The sequence below is a fragment of the Littorina saxatilis genome, linkage group LG12 (genome assembly GCF_037325665.1).
Source record: "Littorina saxatilis isolate snail1 linkage group LG12, US_GU_Lsax_2.0, whole genome shotgun sequence".
Lineage (NCBI taxonomy): Eukaryota > Metazoa > Mollusca > Gastropoda > Littorinimorpha > Littorinidae > Littorina > Littorina saxatilis.
This window is the reverse complement of record NC_090256.1, coordinates 54,979,648-54,998,467: the sequence shown is the minus strand read 5'-3', so window position 1 is coordinate 54,998,467 and position 18,820 is coordinate 54,979,648. Positions and strand designations below refer to the sequence as shown.

The following is an 18,820-nucleotide window of genomic DNA, read 5'->3' as shown; positions in this document are numbered from 1 at the left end:
TTTTATGCCTCGACCTTGTAAAGCTCGACCTTTTGTCGCACATCCGTGTGTGTGTGTGTGTGTGTGTGTGTGTGTGTGTGTGCGAGCGTGTACATGCGTGAGTGCGTGCGTACGCGTGTGTGCAGGGACAAATTAGGGGGGGGGGGGGGGGTCTTACAGGGGTTCCGGACCCCCCCCCCCCCCACGGCTGTCCAAAACAAAGAAAAAAGGATTTTTTTCTGTCTGTGAAAAAACCGCCCAACATTTTCTGTCTGTAAATTGCCATTATTTAATACTAACTTTAAAAGAAATAATGAGTGGCTGCTGACACCAGTTGATCGTGTTTAAAATCAAGGATAAGCCACAAATTGTTTATAAAATAGCTAAAACTTCTACAGCTTCAGGGGGGCTTTGCCCCCCAGATACCCCCATCGACCCCAGGACCCCCCTCTACCGACCCCTGGTTGTACCCCCCCCCTCCCCCCTCGGGCTTAACTGCTCCGCCCCTGGTGTGTGTGTGTTCTCTTCTTCCTTTCAGCAGCTAGCTGTCTTGCGTAGGTGTATGACAGGGGAGGTGAGCAACTAAAGGCCTTCAAGACTACATCATGCTGTTCCCAGAGAAAGGCCTCCACCTGTCGGAGTTGAAGTACTCCTGCAGCCTGGGTCGCTGCTGCAGTCGTTGCTGGTACGCCTTGAGCAGCGGCACGGAGGTCAGCGCGCCCCACTCTGCAGGGAACTGTGCCTCTGTGGCGCGGAGCACGTGAAGCAAGGCAAGGTCCACGTAGGTCACACTGTTCCCCACTAAGAACCTAACGGAATGCAAGTCATCGTGATCAAGACGGAGACTCAGTGATAAAGTGACAAACTGAGAAAACCGCTCTTTTAACCACATGGTGGGCGGGGCTTGTATGTTGGATGTCTCACGGTTAGGGTGACGAAAGGTCTTCTCTCTCCTGCACATACCTACACCGTACTTATGGTAGTAAGCTTAGTCTTTGAGAGCACGTCCTCCAACCCACAGGCCCCGCCCACCTCGTGTTAATCGCCTAGCTGCGTTTTAACCTTCGCGGTGCATGCATATTGCGTCACAGCTCACGCCTTGGCGACCTCAGTTTCCGAGAGAAAATGGCCACAGATTGGTAGCAGAACTGGGCAAAGTAGACATGCATGTGCATGAAGACTGAAAGAATGTCAGCATACAAGCACGCACGCACTTATAGACAGAACGATTGACTGGCAAACTGACCCCCCCCACACACACACACATATATATATATCATTTGAGTGTGTGTGTGTGTGTGTGTGTGTGTGTGTGTGTGTGTGTGTGTGTGTGTGTGTGTGTGTGTGTGTGTGTTGTTATTATTCGCTTGCCTGCCCTATGCCCCCGTCATTTCCGGGTGGCAGCGTTCGCGAGGTGTTACATAAATACCGACATGCATTTATTGATAAAGTATTCACATACATAAACATATAAATAAGGACAGGCAGAGAGGAAGGCAGCCAGGCAGAGACAGGTAGACAGACAGACAGATAGACAGAGATGAAACTAGCTAGCCATCTTTTCCTTAGCTGACTCACCCTTTGCCTCCATTATTTGCGGTTAGTGCCTTTTCAAAGTGTTGCAAGAATTTGGGCATGCGTTCCTTGATGAAATACTCTTGGTAGGGTTTGGTTTCTTCCACCTGTTCCAAGTAAGAACTGGCCCATTCCTTCCCGTGAAATGATAGGCGACCTGATCAAACCAAACTAACATTATGCAGCAATTGAAAACAACAACATTACAATGTCATTCTGCTTGAATATTTACAATATGTATTGCGCTGCATGTTAACATTCTTTTAAACACTCGAGGGCAAAAAAAAGTATGTATTAGCCTGGTCGACAAGGTTTTTTTTTTCTTTTGCGCCGTCTATTCCATTGTTTCTGCTCTAGATGCAACATGCTTTTTCTTTAAATAGACCTTAAGAACTACAAATCCTGGAATAATCAAGAGTCATTCAGCGAATGTCAAAAAACTGTTACAGTTGTTGTCGTTAAATAAGTAAAACTCTTAGTCTCCTCTCTCGCCCTTAGACTGAATAGGCAGATTGGCACACTGGGCTGGTGTTAAAACGACGGTCTCCAAACTGGAAGGTCTTGGGTTCAAATTCCGGCTGAGCCTGGCGGGATAAGGGTGGAGATCTCATTTGTCAAATTACGTGCTTGTGCCGTATCTGCCTTCCTGTGCACACCCAAGCACAAAACCAACAACATACACAAAAGACCCAAATCAGATTTATGAATATTGGTTATTTCAGAATCACAATAACGAAGTATGACTGCATAAATGGCGGGAGGGGGGGCGGGGGACAGCCATACATGCACGTTATATTGAGCTCACTGAGGAAAACGCGAGTCGCGCAGGAGTAGCAGCCCACGTACGCAGACTAAGAAGGAGACGAAATATAGTCTTACCTTCTGCGATGTAGTCGTGTACGGTGGTGTTGAGCTGGTCAGCGTGCCACTCGTCCTCCTCTGTAGTAGGGTAGAGGCCGTACTTCTTGCCCAGGAACTTGCAGATCACACCCGTCTGAGACAGGCTAAAGTCACCTGCACACACACAGTACACAGTCATGGATGCTACAAAGGCTCCCCTTTTAGCTAGGGCTGAAAGGAATTCCATGCTGCTATTTGAGTGAAAGAATGCCGTTTGGTGCAGAAGTAGTGTCCGCAGTGCTGACCAATATAAGCGTCAAAACACCTTGGACTGAGCCTGGACTGAGTTAACATCGCGACGTCTTTTTAGCAAATAAATCAGTGCCAAAGCTTCGTTCAGCGAGCTCCGTTAATGAGTAGACTCCGCTAAGTCGACTTTGCCCAATTATTCCCAGGCTTTACGAAGACTACTTGGAAGGAAAGTGGCGTGTCCAAACTTGAATTAAAGAGTGTTGTAAAAGCAAAAGTGAATTTTGTTTCCAAGCTCAAAATGACTGAATAACCCCCCAAAATCAATCTTCAATGTAAAACGACTGATCCAACAGTTGATGTTATCTTTTAGATTCAGTAACATATGTAATTATTAAATCCGTTTGACTTCTTTATGGTTATTAATTACGAAGTACTGTATTGTGTCAAATTATTAAATTTATTTTATTGTTGTTTTTATAGTAATTTTCTTCAAAATAATGCATGTAAGTAACATGTTTCTGAAATAAATCGTGCCTTGCCCAGACCTGCCTACCCCTGAAATGTACCATGTGTAGTTTTGGGTGTGAAAATAAGGCAAATGTGTAGTTTGGCAGGTGAATGTGTAGTATTTCAATTTGATCAACCCAAACCGCAAAACAGAACAGTTACTTATACCGTACTAAAACAAACACTCAACACTCCAAACAAAACTATTACAATGTGAACAATACTCCCCACAAAAATACAAGCCAAGCATTAAGTTTATTTGCAAAGAAAAAAATTATTAACTAGTTTGGAACATTTGCATGGGTGAAACTGATCAGAATTAAAAATAAGGAAAATGAGGCCGGGGTCCAGGGGCCGCCCACGCCCTGGTGGGGTGCAGGGGCAACGCCCTCTTAGGGGGCCCAGGGGGGCGAAGCCCCCCGGAAGAAAACGAAAAATCAGGCTTTTTAAGGGTAAAAGTAGGCCTTTCCTGGTGTCTCAAACACACAAATTTGCACAGTAAACAATGATAACAAATGCCAAGCTGTAGTCCAATAATTCGCGCGCTCAGGGAAACAAAGATTCAGCGATGTCCGGTAACTGTGTTAGAGAAAATACAGATCGGATCGCCGGCGAAAAAAAAAGAAGAAAAAATGTTTTTTTTTAACAGATTTTCAAAATAAGGAATTCTTTATTTGACCAGTTTCACCCATGCATTTGTTAAAAAAAAAGCTATGTTGAGGGGTATGCAGTTCATATACAGTGGGACCCCCTATTCAAGACCTGTGACAATCTGAGAACATCAAGTCACAAAAAGTTGGGACTGGGAGTATGTGTATCAACATGAAGGCAAATTTGCATATAAACAGAACAGGTTTGCGTCGGCAATAATAATAATATGGCAGGTCATTGCCTCTGCTCTGGTTACCGATCTCTCAAAAGTGAGCTTGTCTTGGTCTTCTTTCCCTGGCACGGGTTTCTTCACAAAACAGTCCAATTTTTCCTCTGCTTTGGTCGGGATTTCTCGAAATCCTCATGAGAAGTGCTTTTCTTGTGGCGGTTACACGGTCGTAAAGCCCACTGTGCTTCTTTGAAAAAGCCGTGTTGCACACAGTGCAGTGGGCAAAATGCTTCCCTTTTCTCCACGAAACTAGGCATGGATGCTCCTCATACTCATAGTACTTTGGCAGAAAAGCCTTGCTGGGAGTTTGACCAAGCTTCTTTTTTTTGCTCCGTGGCGGTTGATCGCCAAAGTCTTCTGAATCCGTGTTCGTCGCTGTAGCCATTTTTTTCCCTCCAGAAAGAATGAGCTAGGAAGTGACCGCGTTCAGAAAAGTATGTGCTGAAACGCCCGCGATAGTTGTAATAACAGCAGCAAGACCAACTGACTACGCTACTCTCGCGGGCGCCGGGCATGTTTTGCACGCAGTACACAACCGGTTAGTACAAATTATGGATCGGAACTCGCTCGCGTTTTTGCGTATTCAAAATGTGTAGTCGAAACGAAACGTTTGCGTAGTATAAGACAAACATGCGTAGTTGCGTAGTTTGGGGACCAAAATCGTAGTTTACTACGCTCAATGTGTAGTGTAAACAGGTCTGCTTGCCTTGCCTTGTTATAGACCCTACTGGTCAATAGAGTGCAAAAAAGCTACAATCTGCAGTGGCTGTTGATATGAAAAATGTAACTTGTACCAACTGGTGGCTGCTACTGCCAGCCTGTCAATCTCCACGTAAATCTGGATAATAAGTTGCTATTACCTGTTTCGACGCAACACTCGTTGTTTTGTGTAACGAAGCCATAGACTAACTACATATAAAATGGAGACCTGAAAAAATAGTTAAATAGCTGTATGCACTCTATTTTTTTCGAAAGGTAAACGTAAAACCCCATTCGGCCTAATAGGAGGTTCACAAAACGATGACATCTTTCCACTAAACTGCAATACTAACCTGATGGAACGCACTCGCAACAGCATTTAAACAACAATCACTATTTTTTCTATGTGTGTGTGTGTGTGTGTGTGTGTCTGGTTGCGTGCGTGCGTGCGTGCGTGTGTGTGTGCGTGGGTGCGTGCGTGCGTGCGTGCGTGCGTGTGTGTCTGTGTGTCTCAGCAGTTTGTGTGTGAGTCTTTTTGAGTGTGTGTTGTTGTTTTCTTGCCGTTGAGCGTATCATCTACACAGACATATGCCTACCTCTCTGGATGAGCGGAGGAGCAAAAGCAGGGTAGCCCTGCCACTCGCCACCCTTGAAGAGCTGGGCGATGTTGTCGTGCACCATCTTGTACGATACCCCAGCCTCCTCCAGCACCAGGCGTACGAACTCTGCCCTCCCGTACGACCCCTGCAGCCTCTCCAGGGAGTGGTAGTACAACTTCCACGCTTCTTCCGACATTTTGGGTTGGGTGTGGTTTTTGAAGTTAGTTGAGTTTTCTCTTTCTGCGATCAAAAAAGTGATGATGAAGTATTACACACACACACACACACACACACACACACACACACACACACACACACACACACACACACACACACACACTAACACACACTAACACACATGCGTACGCGCACACGTACGCACACACCCACACAGAGAAATAATTGAACAGAGTTTACACAACAACCAATACAATACAATACAATACAATAATCTTTATTCATCTCTAAAAGAGAAATTACAAGCTTGACTGTGTGTCTGTAAAATCAATCAATTAATTAATCAATCAACCATGCATGTAGTAACATTCACATCGCATATTCACATCATATCGTTACACGCAAACATTGTACCCACACACTTACTAAAATAAGCCTACAAATAGAAGCAATGCATTGCCTGTTTATAAATTATATCACATTACAGGGATGTTGCTACAAATTCATACCTATAGGACAAATGTCCTGAGTTCTTCAGCATCAATAGGACATTTGACCGCTTTCAGAAAGTGTAATAGGACATTATGAATTTGCGCCAAACAGCTTATAACACATTCCATGGAATTGTTCCAAAGTCATGCGCCCACACACACACGCACACACACACACCCACGCGCGCGCGCTGTAGAACACACACATAATATAGTAAATACATCAACACAGTGTGCGTATAATGTTGTATTTGTTTAGTTTCAAAGAAACCACAAAAAAGAAACCAACATGAACAACTTCAGAGCTCGTACTTTGATTAAATACTGCATGATTTGGATAAAAGTTGACAAACAAAATGATCGGTTTGATCTAATGCTGATCTTTTGCAGGCTTTAGTTTTTTTTTCAGCGGCATAATTCAGTGCTTCGTCTCGTATCGAAAACAAAAGCAGACTACAAATTTAGTCAGTTGGAGTTGTCTCCCGTACTCCTGTAGCATGCACTGATCTAAAAAGAATCCACTATTTTTAGATCAGTGCGCTGCACCGAGACGGTTATACCCAAACGGCGCATACCGCAAACGGTTCGGGAATATCGACAAAAGAAAAGATCCGCACGCGGCACTGACAACTTCAGTGTCAGCTGAACACGAGAGCGTTCGGTCTTTTAGAAGATTTGTATCTTGAAATGAAAATTAACGAATATCGCGCTGTCCGAAGGAATGGAGTACATATCGGACAATGACCACGCTCAGGCTAAAACGATAGGACATCTGACCGACATGCGGCAATGTGAATCCAAAATTTTAATAATAAATTTTCATTTAATTAATATACTTACCCAACTCACATATAGCAATTAACTCTAGTTCAGTGCTGGTAACGCTGTACGCGTTCCCCTTGGTAACAAGGGAGACCACCCTAAAAAAGAGTGATCCATCCCATAATATCAGACCGATGCCCGGTCCAACATCCGTATGCGTGCGCATACGCCGCCATTTGTATCATTCGAACGAAGCCCAACTCACTACTTTTTTAGAACCCAATACCACCACAGCGGGGAGGCGGGAGGGTTTAAACGATGTGAGTTGGGTAAGTATATTAATTAAATGAAAATTTATTATTAAAATTTTGGATTAAATTACATATTATTACCCAACTCACATATAGCAGATTGCTACTATAGGTGGTGGGTACATAGCGAAATTATGATATTAGAACCTGTCCTGCGACTACCATAACAGGTAACGCGGAACTGCCGTCCTGTATCAAGACGTCTCTGAGGTAGAAGTTAATAAAAACCTCCTCAGACCGCCAGTAAGCCGACTCCAGAACTTCAGCCCAAAACAAGGCCCGACCGGAGGACTGCCAAAGAGAAGGCCCATGCCCTAGCCTCATACGTTCTAGCTATAGTGAAAGGCAAAACTGCCCTAACGTCTCCAGACTGTGTTTGTCAACAGGTAAACCCCCGTGTGATCAACATGGAGACTCACTTGGTTAAAGTCCCTTTCGCAATATCCTTACACCCGCTGTGTTAAGTGATATCATAAAACCTTCCGACTTTCTGACCAATGCCAAGTCCGTGACAGGTACCTTCTGAGCGTCCTCACGGGACAGACAACCACATCAAGCTCCCCAGGAGCAAGAAACCAGTGTAGCAGTCCATCTAGGTAAGGTTGACTACCAAACGTCATACCTCTACCAGAGTAGATAGACCTACTTCCCTCCTAAAATCAGTGTTTAACGTCGTTTTCAACCGTTCAAGGTTAAATCACGACGGAGAAGAAGATAAAGCAAATGCCCTTTGATTCAATGATCTAACAAGATCCGTGAAAGTCAGAAAAATCTTTGAAACTCAAAAAGTTAAACTGGCTAAACGTGACTCAAAAGAAGCCAACTTCTTGCTTCAAGAATTGAAAAGCAAAATGGAAGCTGGTTGACCCCATTTATCGCTTAAATGCCGAGGTTAAATCACGACAGAGAAGAAAGATAAGGCAAGCGACCTTTAGATACAAAGAACTAACAAGCTCCGTGCGAGTCAGAAAAATCTTCGAAAACCGAAAAGTTTAATTGGCTAAACGTAACTCTAAAGAAGCCAAACTCTTACCTCATGAATTGAAAGCGTAATTCGAAGCTTGTTTCCCCATTTTCCGCTTAACTGCCGGAAAACTTAAAAGAAACCCACAAGTCATAGATCTATCTTTCTTAAAAAGGCTGTCTTTATTCAAAATAGCCAGAAAGCACGCTTACTCCCACTTCTCGCAGCAGCTACTAGAGTAAGCTTGGCCGTTTCCCGTGTTAAACAGTCAGGCTAGCCGTTAAAAAGGGTTAAAGCAAAGCTGCACCGAGCTGTACCAATGTGACAAAAATCTCATAAAGTCTTAGAATAAGACATGGAAGACAAAAGGGAAACCCAAAAAGGAAGGTGGATAGCCACCTGCAATACACGGAACGACGAGGAGTTCTTTCCGTAAGAAAATAAGCACTTTGAACCACGCCAGACAAGTGGCAAGTGAACAAAACACAAAAAAACCCTATAAAGACTCTGAACCAAATCCAGAGTTGAGGCGGAAGCCCCTGAGTATCTCAAGGATACCCCTACAGTAGACATCCGTGCAATTCGAATGTGAGAAAGCAAAAAAGCCTTCTTGCCAGCCTTAAGAGGTCTGGACACCAAGACTGCAAAGACCCGTCTGTGAGACCGAAAGGGTCGCCGAACAGCTCTATAAAAGAGCCCTGTGAAAGCGAGGGTGTCAAGCCAAAGCTAAAATAGACAACAGCCAGCCTGAAGCTTTTCGTTTGGAAACAAAAAACCGCCAAGGCCTGCCTAACGCTTTCCCTTTTACCATGAGCTTCTCTTAGAAGGAAAAACCCCGCGTGCATAGCAGCGGATTCAAAGAGATAACTTTCAAACGAGAAAGAGATTAAAGTCACGCCAAAAGAACAAAACTTTAAAGGCAGAGGCTTACTCCTAGGTAAAAGACGGCAAAGCAACATCCTTTGTATCTGCGTCCTGTAGGACCACAAAGATAGCCATTCAGAACGTAACCGCCCAGGCGAGAGAAAATAAAAACAAGTACAAAAGAGCCCATCAAAAAGAAAAGATGAGACAATCTACCCGAGCTAGGAGATCTTGATCTTACAGACAGTTTCTCCTTGCTATCAAAAACCCGATGGATGTTTGCCAAACCCGAGGGCGGTTCCGTAGAACGCAAAAAGAGAACCTAAGTTCTTAGGCTTGGAGTTAACCGAAGCCTACAGAAAGCGCTCCGTGAGTGACACGCTACTTGAGCGTGCAACACAAGCCAAAGCACCCTCGCCGCAGGTATAAAGTCAAGCGTTGTCCACCAAGGAAGAGCCAAGTGGTGACAAAGAAGACTCGCTTGTGAAAACTTCCACAAGCACAAAGGATCCCGACGGAGGATCTAAGGGCTTGACACTCAAAGATTCTCCTCGGAAAGCTCAAAACAACTACGAACTGCCGCGAACAGCGACACAAGTGAAGTAAGAGCCTCCCTCCTGTTCAAAAGCATTATAATGATCATCGAAAAGATGAGACCCAGACACCCATCCCGATAAGGCGAAACTTGCCAACATCGGAAAAGTTTCGAAAAAAAACAAAAAAATTTCAAACGCCAGAACTCCATGACCAGATCTCCATCCACCTGTCCCATGCCAGCTGGAAGACTGGAAGGGGAAGTGGATACAGCCTGTATAACAGCAAAGGAACCGCAGTAACGGAACCGGAAGCCAAAAGCTGAAAAGTGCCGACTACCAACGCAGTGTTAACTGTAGAAGGCTGTCCCATCCTGTAACCGGAAGACGCAGCCGCAAAAGCGGAAGCGAAACCGGCCGTGGATTAGTAAACATGAGAACCAACCGGTTGTATAGAAACACACCGGAAGATTCCATAGAACCTCGACCCATTACAGCTGCGAGCGCCACTGCCCTTGCTAACTTGAAATGGAACCTGAATACAGTGCTAATCGTTAATGCGGAAGCACCTACATCTGAACAGCCGTCAAGCACAACCGTGCAATCCGGAAGCTGCCTTCCTGTTTGACTCAAATTATCCAACAAGGAACCAGCCTTACTGCTCGCTTCCTGCCCCCCGGGAGGAAGCGGAAGTCAAAACTACAAGACATATGCCATCTTCAGGGCAATGAACGACGATTCCCGGCCGCGGAAGTGAACTTACTGTTCCTCCGAACTCCGGAAGTCGTCGAACAAAGGCAGGGGTGGACGAGGCAAAAATATTCCTCAGCCACTCCTTCTTATCAAGTCCTAAATGCCGTTTATCACTGCGCACATCACTGCGCTGGACACCTTGAACGGCAAGTTAAGCTGGGTGACATCCACCACCGTGGACACCTCTCCAAACATCACCTTCCTACTCGGTGTCAAAGTCAGGAAGGTGACCCCCAGAGAGACTCGCATGGCCAATCCAAGAATCACCCAGCCCAACAACTTCCTGCCCCCAGGGCGGAAGCTTACGTTGCCCAGCCACGAAAATGCGTGTTACATTCCTCGCGCGAACGTACACCACTTTCACCGGAGAACCCGGCTACACGTGGCCATATGCCAACTCCAGGGCAATGGACAACGATCCCCGAAAGCTGAAGAGAACATCCTGTTCCTCCGAACTTCCAGAAGTCGGAACCGGAAAGAGGTGGAGTCAGTTACGCCCTGCTCTCAACCACCCCTTCCGGTCAAAACTTAAATGCCGTTTTCCGCCGACCACGTCACTGCGCTGGACAACTTGAACGGCAAGTTAAGCTGGGTGTCGTCCATCCCATGGACGCACCCTCGTTAACCTTCCTGCTCGCCATCGTAGTCAGGTAGGTGACCCCAGAATGACACCCATGGTCAGCCCCAGAGTCACCAATAACTTAAATGCCATTTCCGTTAGCCCACGTCACTGCGCTGGACAACTAAAACGGCAAGAAAGCTGGGTGTCGTTAGCCTTCCTGCTCGCCATCGAGTCAGGTAGGCCACCGCGGCCTATTCAGTCACACCGCCCTGCTGGAAACCAGACGCAGGAGGTTGACCTACAGACGGACACCCGCGGTCCGTCTCTCAAGGCTGGGAATCCTCTACCACTGAGGCATCCCCGTCATCCGCCCTACCCTCCGACTCGAGATCAAGCTCAGAGCCAGGAGGCAGAACATCAGACAGTTTATCGTCGGCAGAACCGACCACTTCCTGTCCCCTGGGCGGAAGAGGACTAAAACGGTCCCCGATATTCTCATTAAGAGACGTACGGAGGCGTTCGTCCTTTCGCTGCTCATAAGAACTCTCACGGCCTCCAACGCACGAGAGAGCCCCCTGAGCTCGCACACCGGCAAGCGGTGTAGACATACCTTGTACTGGTGTCACATTCGGGAGAGACACCAAGTCGGTACCCCCATCCTGCGAAGCATGGACATCCGCCCGAGTCACAGTCGCCGAAGGCTTAGCGGAAGTCGAAGCCGGAACTGCAGGCGACCGCCGGATCTTGGCTAAGGAAAAAACATCAGAAACACCCGACGGAAGCGCACACAATTCCTCCCGAGTGGAAGATAATCCAGACGCTAATGACGAAAACTTGAGAGCTCAGCGTCAACAATAAAGAAGCAACGTCGGCTGGCGCTAACCCAGGGCAGCCAGGCGAAACAGAAGCAGAAGAAGCTACACCAGAACGACTACTCTTGTCAGAAAGTAAACAAGTCTGACCGGAAGATTGTTCGTACGTCTGCTAACACGGGAGACTTAACAGAAGTTGACTCAGATGACACAGACGAGGACTTCCCTGCGCCCTTATCTCTCCTTGAGCTTCTTTTCGGAGGCGTAACGTCAGCTACCTGCCTCGAACTAGGCTTCCGTTTAGCGCTATCAACAAGCGCAGCCTCCGCCATAGCAAACAACTCACGAAAAATTTCACAGAAAACAATTTCAGAAAAATTTCACAAGTACACACGAGCGACAAAAACGTCGCTAAAGTTACAACAAAAACGGAAAGATCTCACCACACAGCATAGGTACAGGTGAAAAGTAAAGGCGGCGACCAAGGGGAGAAGCCAAAGCAAAAGACTCTGGCGAAAAGCTGAAGACAGCAGGAGCGTACATCAGGAGCGTCCTACCCAGTTGAACCGCTGAGAGAGAATGATACAAATGGCGGCGTATGCGCACGCATACGGATGTTGGACCGGGCATCGGTCTGATATTATGGGATGGATCACTCTTTTTTAGGGTGGTCTCCCTTGTTACCAAGGGGAACGCGTACAGCGTTACCAGCACTGAACTAGAGTTAATTGCTATATGTGAGTTGGGTAATAATATGTAATTTAATCGGACATTTGGGGATTTTCATCGTTATATGTCCGATGTCCGACGCCTAACGATATCCCTGCATTATCACACTTTAACCACATTATCTTCTCACATTTGTATCCTATAAGTCAATATAACTAACAACAGAGAAAAAACAACTGATAAAAGGATGTAAAGATTATGCCGTTGTCAGAGCGACAGCACCAGCACCTAGCGCCCCACCTGAGAGTTGAAGATGTGAATTGCAGATGGAATGAATGAGTTTCTGTAGCGTGTGGTTCTTGTGTATGGCTGTCTAAATCTTAAGCTTCTGTCTATCCGTCTGCTGTCAAGTTCAGGTCTGAGTGGGTGCGTGTCATCGGTCAAAATCTTCTGTAGCCTGTCAGTCAGTCGTCGTTCCTGCGTTGATGCAAAAGTGTCCTGCTTCCTCCCAACTACCCCACCTGCTTTCTTAATGAACTTCTCTAATCTATCCCTGTCCTGCTTGCTGATGCTGCCACTCCAACACACGGATCCAAAGTACAGCACACTATTGCAGGTTGAAGTATAAAACATCTGGAGAATCTCTTGTCTAACATTAAAAGATCTGAGTTTTCTCAAAAAGTACAGGCGGGAGTGGAGCTTCTTCACAATAGCATCAATATTGGGCTTCCATGTCAACTTATTATCTATGATTATTCCCAAATACTTATACTGCTCTACTTTCTCTACAACCTCCCCCTTAATCACTATATCCCCATGTACATGTTCCTTCCTCCTATTGTCCATAATCATTTCCTTGGTCTTGCCTACATTAAGTTCTAAATAATTATCATCACACCAACCAACAAACTTATCTACCTCCCGCCTGTAGTCAGAGTCGTCATCGTCAGTCATTAGTCCAACCAGTCCAGTGTCATCGGCAAACTTTGCCATGGGGCATGAGTCGCCAGAAGTACTAAAATCAGCTGTATACAAAGAAAAAAGAAAAGGAGAGAGAACTGTGCCCTGTGGGGCGCCTGTGTTCGTGCACACAGTGTCAGACACTAGGTTATCTCCCATTTTCACAAACTGAGGCCTCTTCGTCAAATAGTCCATGATCCAGAGAATGGTGGAAGCTGGAACATTCATCTTACAAAGCTTGTCTGCCATTAAATGTGGCTGAATGGTATTAAAAGCACTGGAGAAGTCAAAAAACATCAAACGAATGTAAGAACCCGGCTTGTCTAAATGAGAATACATCTTATCATAAAGAACATACACCACTGCATCATCAACATTCCCGGTGTTTCTTCTATACTGTTCAAAAAAAGAAACGCATAGTTGCTACTTGCCAAATTTGTTTTATTTTTCGAAAAAATTAACAGAAAATCCAATATTTAAATTATTTGTTTGAAATTTGGTATGGACACAGTTGAATGCACACACAGTTCATTTGCATCTTCAAATCAATCAGTCAATCAATACGATTGGGTGCCGAGGCTGTCAAGTCAGTAGGGGGTGTGACTGCCTTGAGCAGCAACAACTGCCCGGCACCTTCTGGGCATGGACTGGATCAGATGCCGAATATCTTGCTGTGGGATGGTGTCCCACTCCTCCTGAAGTGCCTGCAATAGATCGCGGTGATTTGCCGGCGCTTCTTCTCGCCTGCGCACACGTCTGTCCAATTCATCCCAGAGGTGTTCTATCGGGTTCATGTCTGGCGACATGGATGGCCAGGGAAGCACCTGGACATGGTGGTCGGTGAGGAACTGGGTGGTGAGTCGTGCTGTGTGCGGGCGAGCGTTGTCCTGCTGGAATATGGCATCCTGGTCAGCCAGAAGAGGAAGGGCGTGTGGGCGCAGAATTTCCTCCACGTATCGCTGGGCAGTTATGCGCCCTTGGACGTGCACCAGGGTGCTCCTTCCAGCGGTATTGATCGCCCCCCACACCATGACGCCTCCACCACCTTGAACGGGTGCCTCATCCACACAGTTGGGCGCGTAACGTTCGTTTACTCTCCGGTAGACCCTCCTCCGACCATCATGTCGCTGGAGCAGGAAGTAGGACTCGTCGCTGAACCACACGTGTCTCCAGTGATTCCGGACGGTCCAGCGAAGGTGCTGGTTGCCCCACTGCACTCGGTTCTGGCGATGGCGGCGGGTGAGGACAGCTCCTCTGTGAGGTCTGCGAGCTCTCAAACCAGCTTCATGCAGGCGGTTCCGCACGGTCTGGTCAGATAATTGGTGTGGCCCGGGGAGAGCCTGGACAGAAGATGAGGCCGACAGGAAACGATTCCGGAGGTGGCGGAGCCGTATGAAGCGGTCGTGAGCAGCAGTTGTCGCCCTTGGTCTTCCCGCTCGTGGCAAGTCAGCAACGGAGCCAGTGGCTTGAAACCTGACCCACAGTCTACTGATGGTGCTCTGGGACACGTGGAAGTGCCTGGCGATTGCACTTTGACTTTGGCCTGCTTGTAAACGACCCAATGCAATTTGGCGGTCTTCTCTGCTCAATCGGGCCATCTTTCGTCGCTGAATTGTCGTCTGATTTCTTTGTGGCGAACAATCCGCTTTTATGGGTTTTGGAAGACATGGTGAGAGCTCAATATTCCCCGAGTTTCACGAGATTACACTGAAGCATGACGAGTGGTCATGCCAAATGAGCAATTTTGACATTGTAGCCACTGATAACGCATGCGTCACGTGCAGAGCTCACTTGTGGCAATGGACGAAAGGTCGACGACCAGATAAACATTTTCTGCAGTTTGGTGGATATCCTTGTAGCCATATAACTAAATTAACCAAATATTACAAGCTATGCGTTTCTTTTTTTGAACAGTATATAAGCAAACTGACATGGGTCAATAAAATCTTTCACAAAGTCACTAAGCCTAAACAGGACAATTCTTTCAAAAACCTTCATGCACACAGAAGTCAGTGCTACAGGCCTCAGGTCGTTCATGATCTGTACAGATTTTTTCTTTGGAACAGGCACAATGCATGAAGTTTTCCACAGTGCTGGTACTTTACTAACACTGAGAGATAAATTAAAAATAACAGAAAGAATGTAACTAAGTTGCTCTGCACAATGTTTGAGTACTCTAGGCTTCATCCCGTCTGATCCCCCCGCTTTGCTAGCATTCACCTTCCTCAACCCCCTCATCACCTGCTCCTCTGTCACTACGATAGGGGGTTCCCCTTCCATAGGCCCACTGTCACTAGTCAATTTCTCTCTAATTGTCTCCCTTTCATCGCTGAAGTCATGCTTATCAAAGCGTGCATAAAACTGTTTGAGAGCGTTTACATCTGTCTGCACAGCGCTGTTTTTTCCTCCACTACCCCCCTTCTTCCCCTTATAGCCACTCATGATGGTCAACCCCTCCCACGCTTTCTTCATATTGTTTTCTGTACTCTTTCTTCCCCTTCCTAATCACACTGTGAACCTCCCTCTGAACCTCCTTCACATCTCCACTGCTCTTGTATTTAAACACCCTCTTCTTCTTATTCAGAACCTGCTTTATGTCTTTTGTAACCCAAGGTTTATTATTACTATAAACCTTCACTGTCTTTTTTGACACTACGTTGTCAACACAGAAAGAAACATAGCTCACCGTAACACAAACAAGCCGAAGAATGCATGCACAATGATAATCAATCAATCAATCAATCAATGACGCTTATATCGCGCATATTCCGTGGGTACAGTTCTAGGCGCTCTGCAGTGATGCCGTGTGAGATGAAATTTTATACGGCCAGTAGATTGCAGCCATTTCGGCGCATATTTACCTTTCACGGCCTATTATTCCAAGTCACACGGGTATAGGTAGACAATTATTAACTGTGCCTAAGCAATTTTGCCAGGAAAGACCCTTTTGTCAATCGTGGGATCTTTAACGTGCACACCCAATGTAGTGTACACGGGGGGAGGCTTCGGACACCGAAGAGAGTCTGCACACAAAGTTGACTCTGAAATAAATTTCCGCCGAACCTGGGATCGAACTCACGCTGACAGCGGCCAACTGAATACAAATCCAGCGCGCTACCAACTGAGCTATATCCCCGCACAGTGTCAGGAAGACTGACAGTGAAGCTGAAACTCAGTTGAAGCTTGAAATGAAGGCCATGGGGAAGGGGTACTTTTAAGTCGGACGGTTCATAGCTTTCAAAGCCTGTGGGCTTGTCAAGTTACGTAAACGAGCTTTAAAAGGGTGGATATGGTGCAGCTGGAAAAGACTGCAGTGCAGTGCAGTCAGTGTCTGAATGTATGTGTGTTCGTGCGTGCGCCGGTGTGTGTGTGTGTGTGTGTGTGTGAGTGTGTGTGTGTGTGTGTCTCTCTCTCTCTTTCTCGTTCTCCGCGGCTAGCTTACACTTAAACCATAAATCAGCATTTGTATACTGGTTACCCGTGCATTGCATCGTCATTCCGAACGGTAAAATGCAGCGCGCTATTCTGAGCCATAGTCCTCGTTTTGGCCCTCGCAGTACTGCTATTAAGAAATGTTGCTAGATATTTCGCCTGAGACGGGATAAGAGAACAAAACCGTTTACGATAGACAATTGATTGGGTGGTGTTTTTTTTTGTTGTTTTTTTGTACTGACAAAGAAAACTTGTTCAGATTTAGCTGTTCTAATTTTGTTTGTTTGTTGATTTTATTAAGAGGAATCATTCTTCTGCATCTGCCTAAGTTTTTTTTTTAAATAGTAGTAGTAAGGGTAAGCATGCAGCAGTAAATAATAAGCATGCAGTTGTAAATAATGATCGACGGGCGGTTGGATACAAGCTCCTGCATGACTGTGGCCTCGCATACCGACTATGCAGTTGTGTACCCAGTTTTTAACCGGATCGACCGCCATGATAAATCACAATGCATGCAGCTCAGTGATACCACGGTCTGTCGTGACACTAGTATAAGCGCAATGTTTCAACCCATACAACCGAAACTCCGACCCTTGATGCACCTCATCAGAACATGACTTTGACGAGTTAGTTAATAGCCGCTGAAGCTTTAAAATGCTATAAAGTATCATTATGACTTACCGTTGATTAAATTCTGCAAAATGCACAGGCCGGTTCTTCCCTCACTGAGAATCAGCAGCAGAGCTTCGGGGCCCGTTTCGCATTAGCCTCTTATGCTCTTTCTGTCAAGGACGTCGTAGTCACAGGCGCCAGATGTGTGTTTATCCTACATACGTGAGAAAGACCACCCATATGACATAACTAAACCATTCACTCACTCGTCAATATATTATTCCAGTCTGACAGGGACCTAATTTTCCACTGTTCACCACCGAGACAATAAACGTCAAGCGTCTAGCGCAAAAATTAAAAGTGTTCCAAAGCCGGCCTCGTGAAATCTTTCACGTCAAAACGAAGAGACGTCACTCTAGAAAGTATTAGCGTGACGTGTAAGGTCTCAACATTATTCCAGGGGAAACAGCAAGTGCAAAACTGTTTCCAGGGTGACGTTTGTCGGGCTTGATAAAGGGAAGGTTTTGCTACTGTTAAAATGTAATACTAATACTAATAGTCTTTATGAAGACCTAATTAATATGCTTTCACGAGCAATTACTTCATTTATAAAAGGGTATCAGTTTGTCCGCTTAGTAAACAAACGAAAAAAGATCTATAGACAAAAAAAGACTGAACAAAAATGTTGGAAAACAGATACGAAAAACCGAGTACCAAGATAAATTAAAATTTCTATAAGTAAGACATGTTGTGAAAAAAATATATATATTGTGCGATGCTGGAGCAAAAAAAAAAAATCGGGCTCGTCCGGGATTTGAACCCGGGACCTCTCGCACCCTAAGCGAGAATCATACCCCTAGACCAACGAGCCAGCTGACAGCGGGTAGCAAAATAACATATATATATATATAGCCAGTCCAGTAAGCCGGTTTTATATCCGTTTTGCTTTGGACATCAAATCAAATCAAATCAAATTAACTTTATTATCTCACATAGAGAAATTACAATGGTGGTGCATGTAACATAAAGACAAACGAAAGACTACACGTGACATTGATATTATATATTTAAATACATGTACTAATTAATAACATTGTTCTCAACTAAAACACCTGCATACACATCTCTCGCTGTTATAATTTAAAACAGATGATGTAAAAGAGTCTTACACAAAAATGCCATTTAATTCCGTTTAAAAATCACAAACTACCACATCGGAAATATGCCGTTTGTTTGTTTGTTTGTTTGCAGCCGACTACGAAGGGCCATATATCAGGGCGGTGCTGCTTTGACATATAACGTGCGCCACACACAAGACAGAAGTCGCAGCACAGGCTTCATGTCTCACCCAGTCCATAGATATCCAAGGGATATCTATGCCCAGTCACATTATTCTGACACTGGTTGAGATGTAAATGATTCATTTCACCAAACACGTGACAGTCATTGAATCCCTCAAAAACAACAAGGGAACTTCCCCCTCATCAGTATAATCAAAACCAAGCGTTGCCGAGGTTATATTTATTTTGTAAATCAATCGTCTTCGTTCCTATGATTTTACAAATTGTAGTACTACAAATACCACTG

The 18,820-nt window shown here is 45.5% G+C and overlaps 1 protein-coding gene and 1 non-coding gene across 3 annotated transcripts; both read right to left on the bottom strand.

Annotated features, from left to right (window-relative positions):
• Positions 1-458: 458 nt before the first annotated feature.
• On the bottom strand, positions 459-17,541 carry LOC138983334 (glutathione S-transferase P 1-like). Of its 2 annotated transcripts, none has more exons than XM_070356739.1 (5): positions 17,303-17,541; positions 5,329-5,571; positions 2,434-2,568; positions 1,558-1,711; positions 459-788 (listed from the first exon to the last, which is right to left on the bottom strand). In XM_070356739.1, the coding sequence occupies exons 2-5, from the start codon at positions 5,525-5,527 to the stop codon at positions 578-580; spliced, it is 699 nt and encodes a 232-aa protein (XP_070212840.1). In that variant the 5' UTR covers positions 5,528-5,571; positions 17,303-17,541; the 3' UTR covers positions 459-577. The 2 variants fall into 2 exon arrangements, with proteins under 2 accessions (XP_070212840.1, XP_070212839.1); XM_070356738.1 differs by lacking the exon at positions 17,303-17,541 and adding an exon at positions 15,876-15,908.
• A 491-nt stretch (positions 17,542-18,032) lies between these two features.
• On the bottom strand, positions 18,033-18,104 carry Trnap-agg (transfer RNA proline (anticodon AGG)). The gene has a single exon. It is a non-coding gene; the product is annotated as a tRNA-Pro (tRNA).
• Positions 18,105-18,820: the final 716 nt, after the last annotated feature.

What these genes read in the sequence shown, in the direction of transcription:
- LOC138983334 (XM_070356738.1), bottom strand. Translation starts at nt 15,903, where the DNA reads ATGCATTCTTCGGCTTGTTTGTGTTACG. An exon ending in TCCTCCGCTCATCCAGAGAG is followed by an intron (nt 2,569 to 5,328) that starts GTAGGCATATGT and finishes GTGTGTGTGCAG; the next exon opens with GTGACTTTAGCCTGTCTCAG. An exon ending in ACACGACTACATCGCAGAAG is followed by an intron (nt 1,712 to 2,433) that starts GTAAGACTATAT and finishes TGGTTTGATCAG; the next exon opens with GTCGCCTATCATTTCACGGG.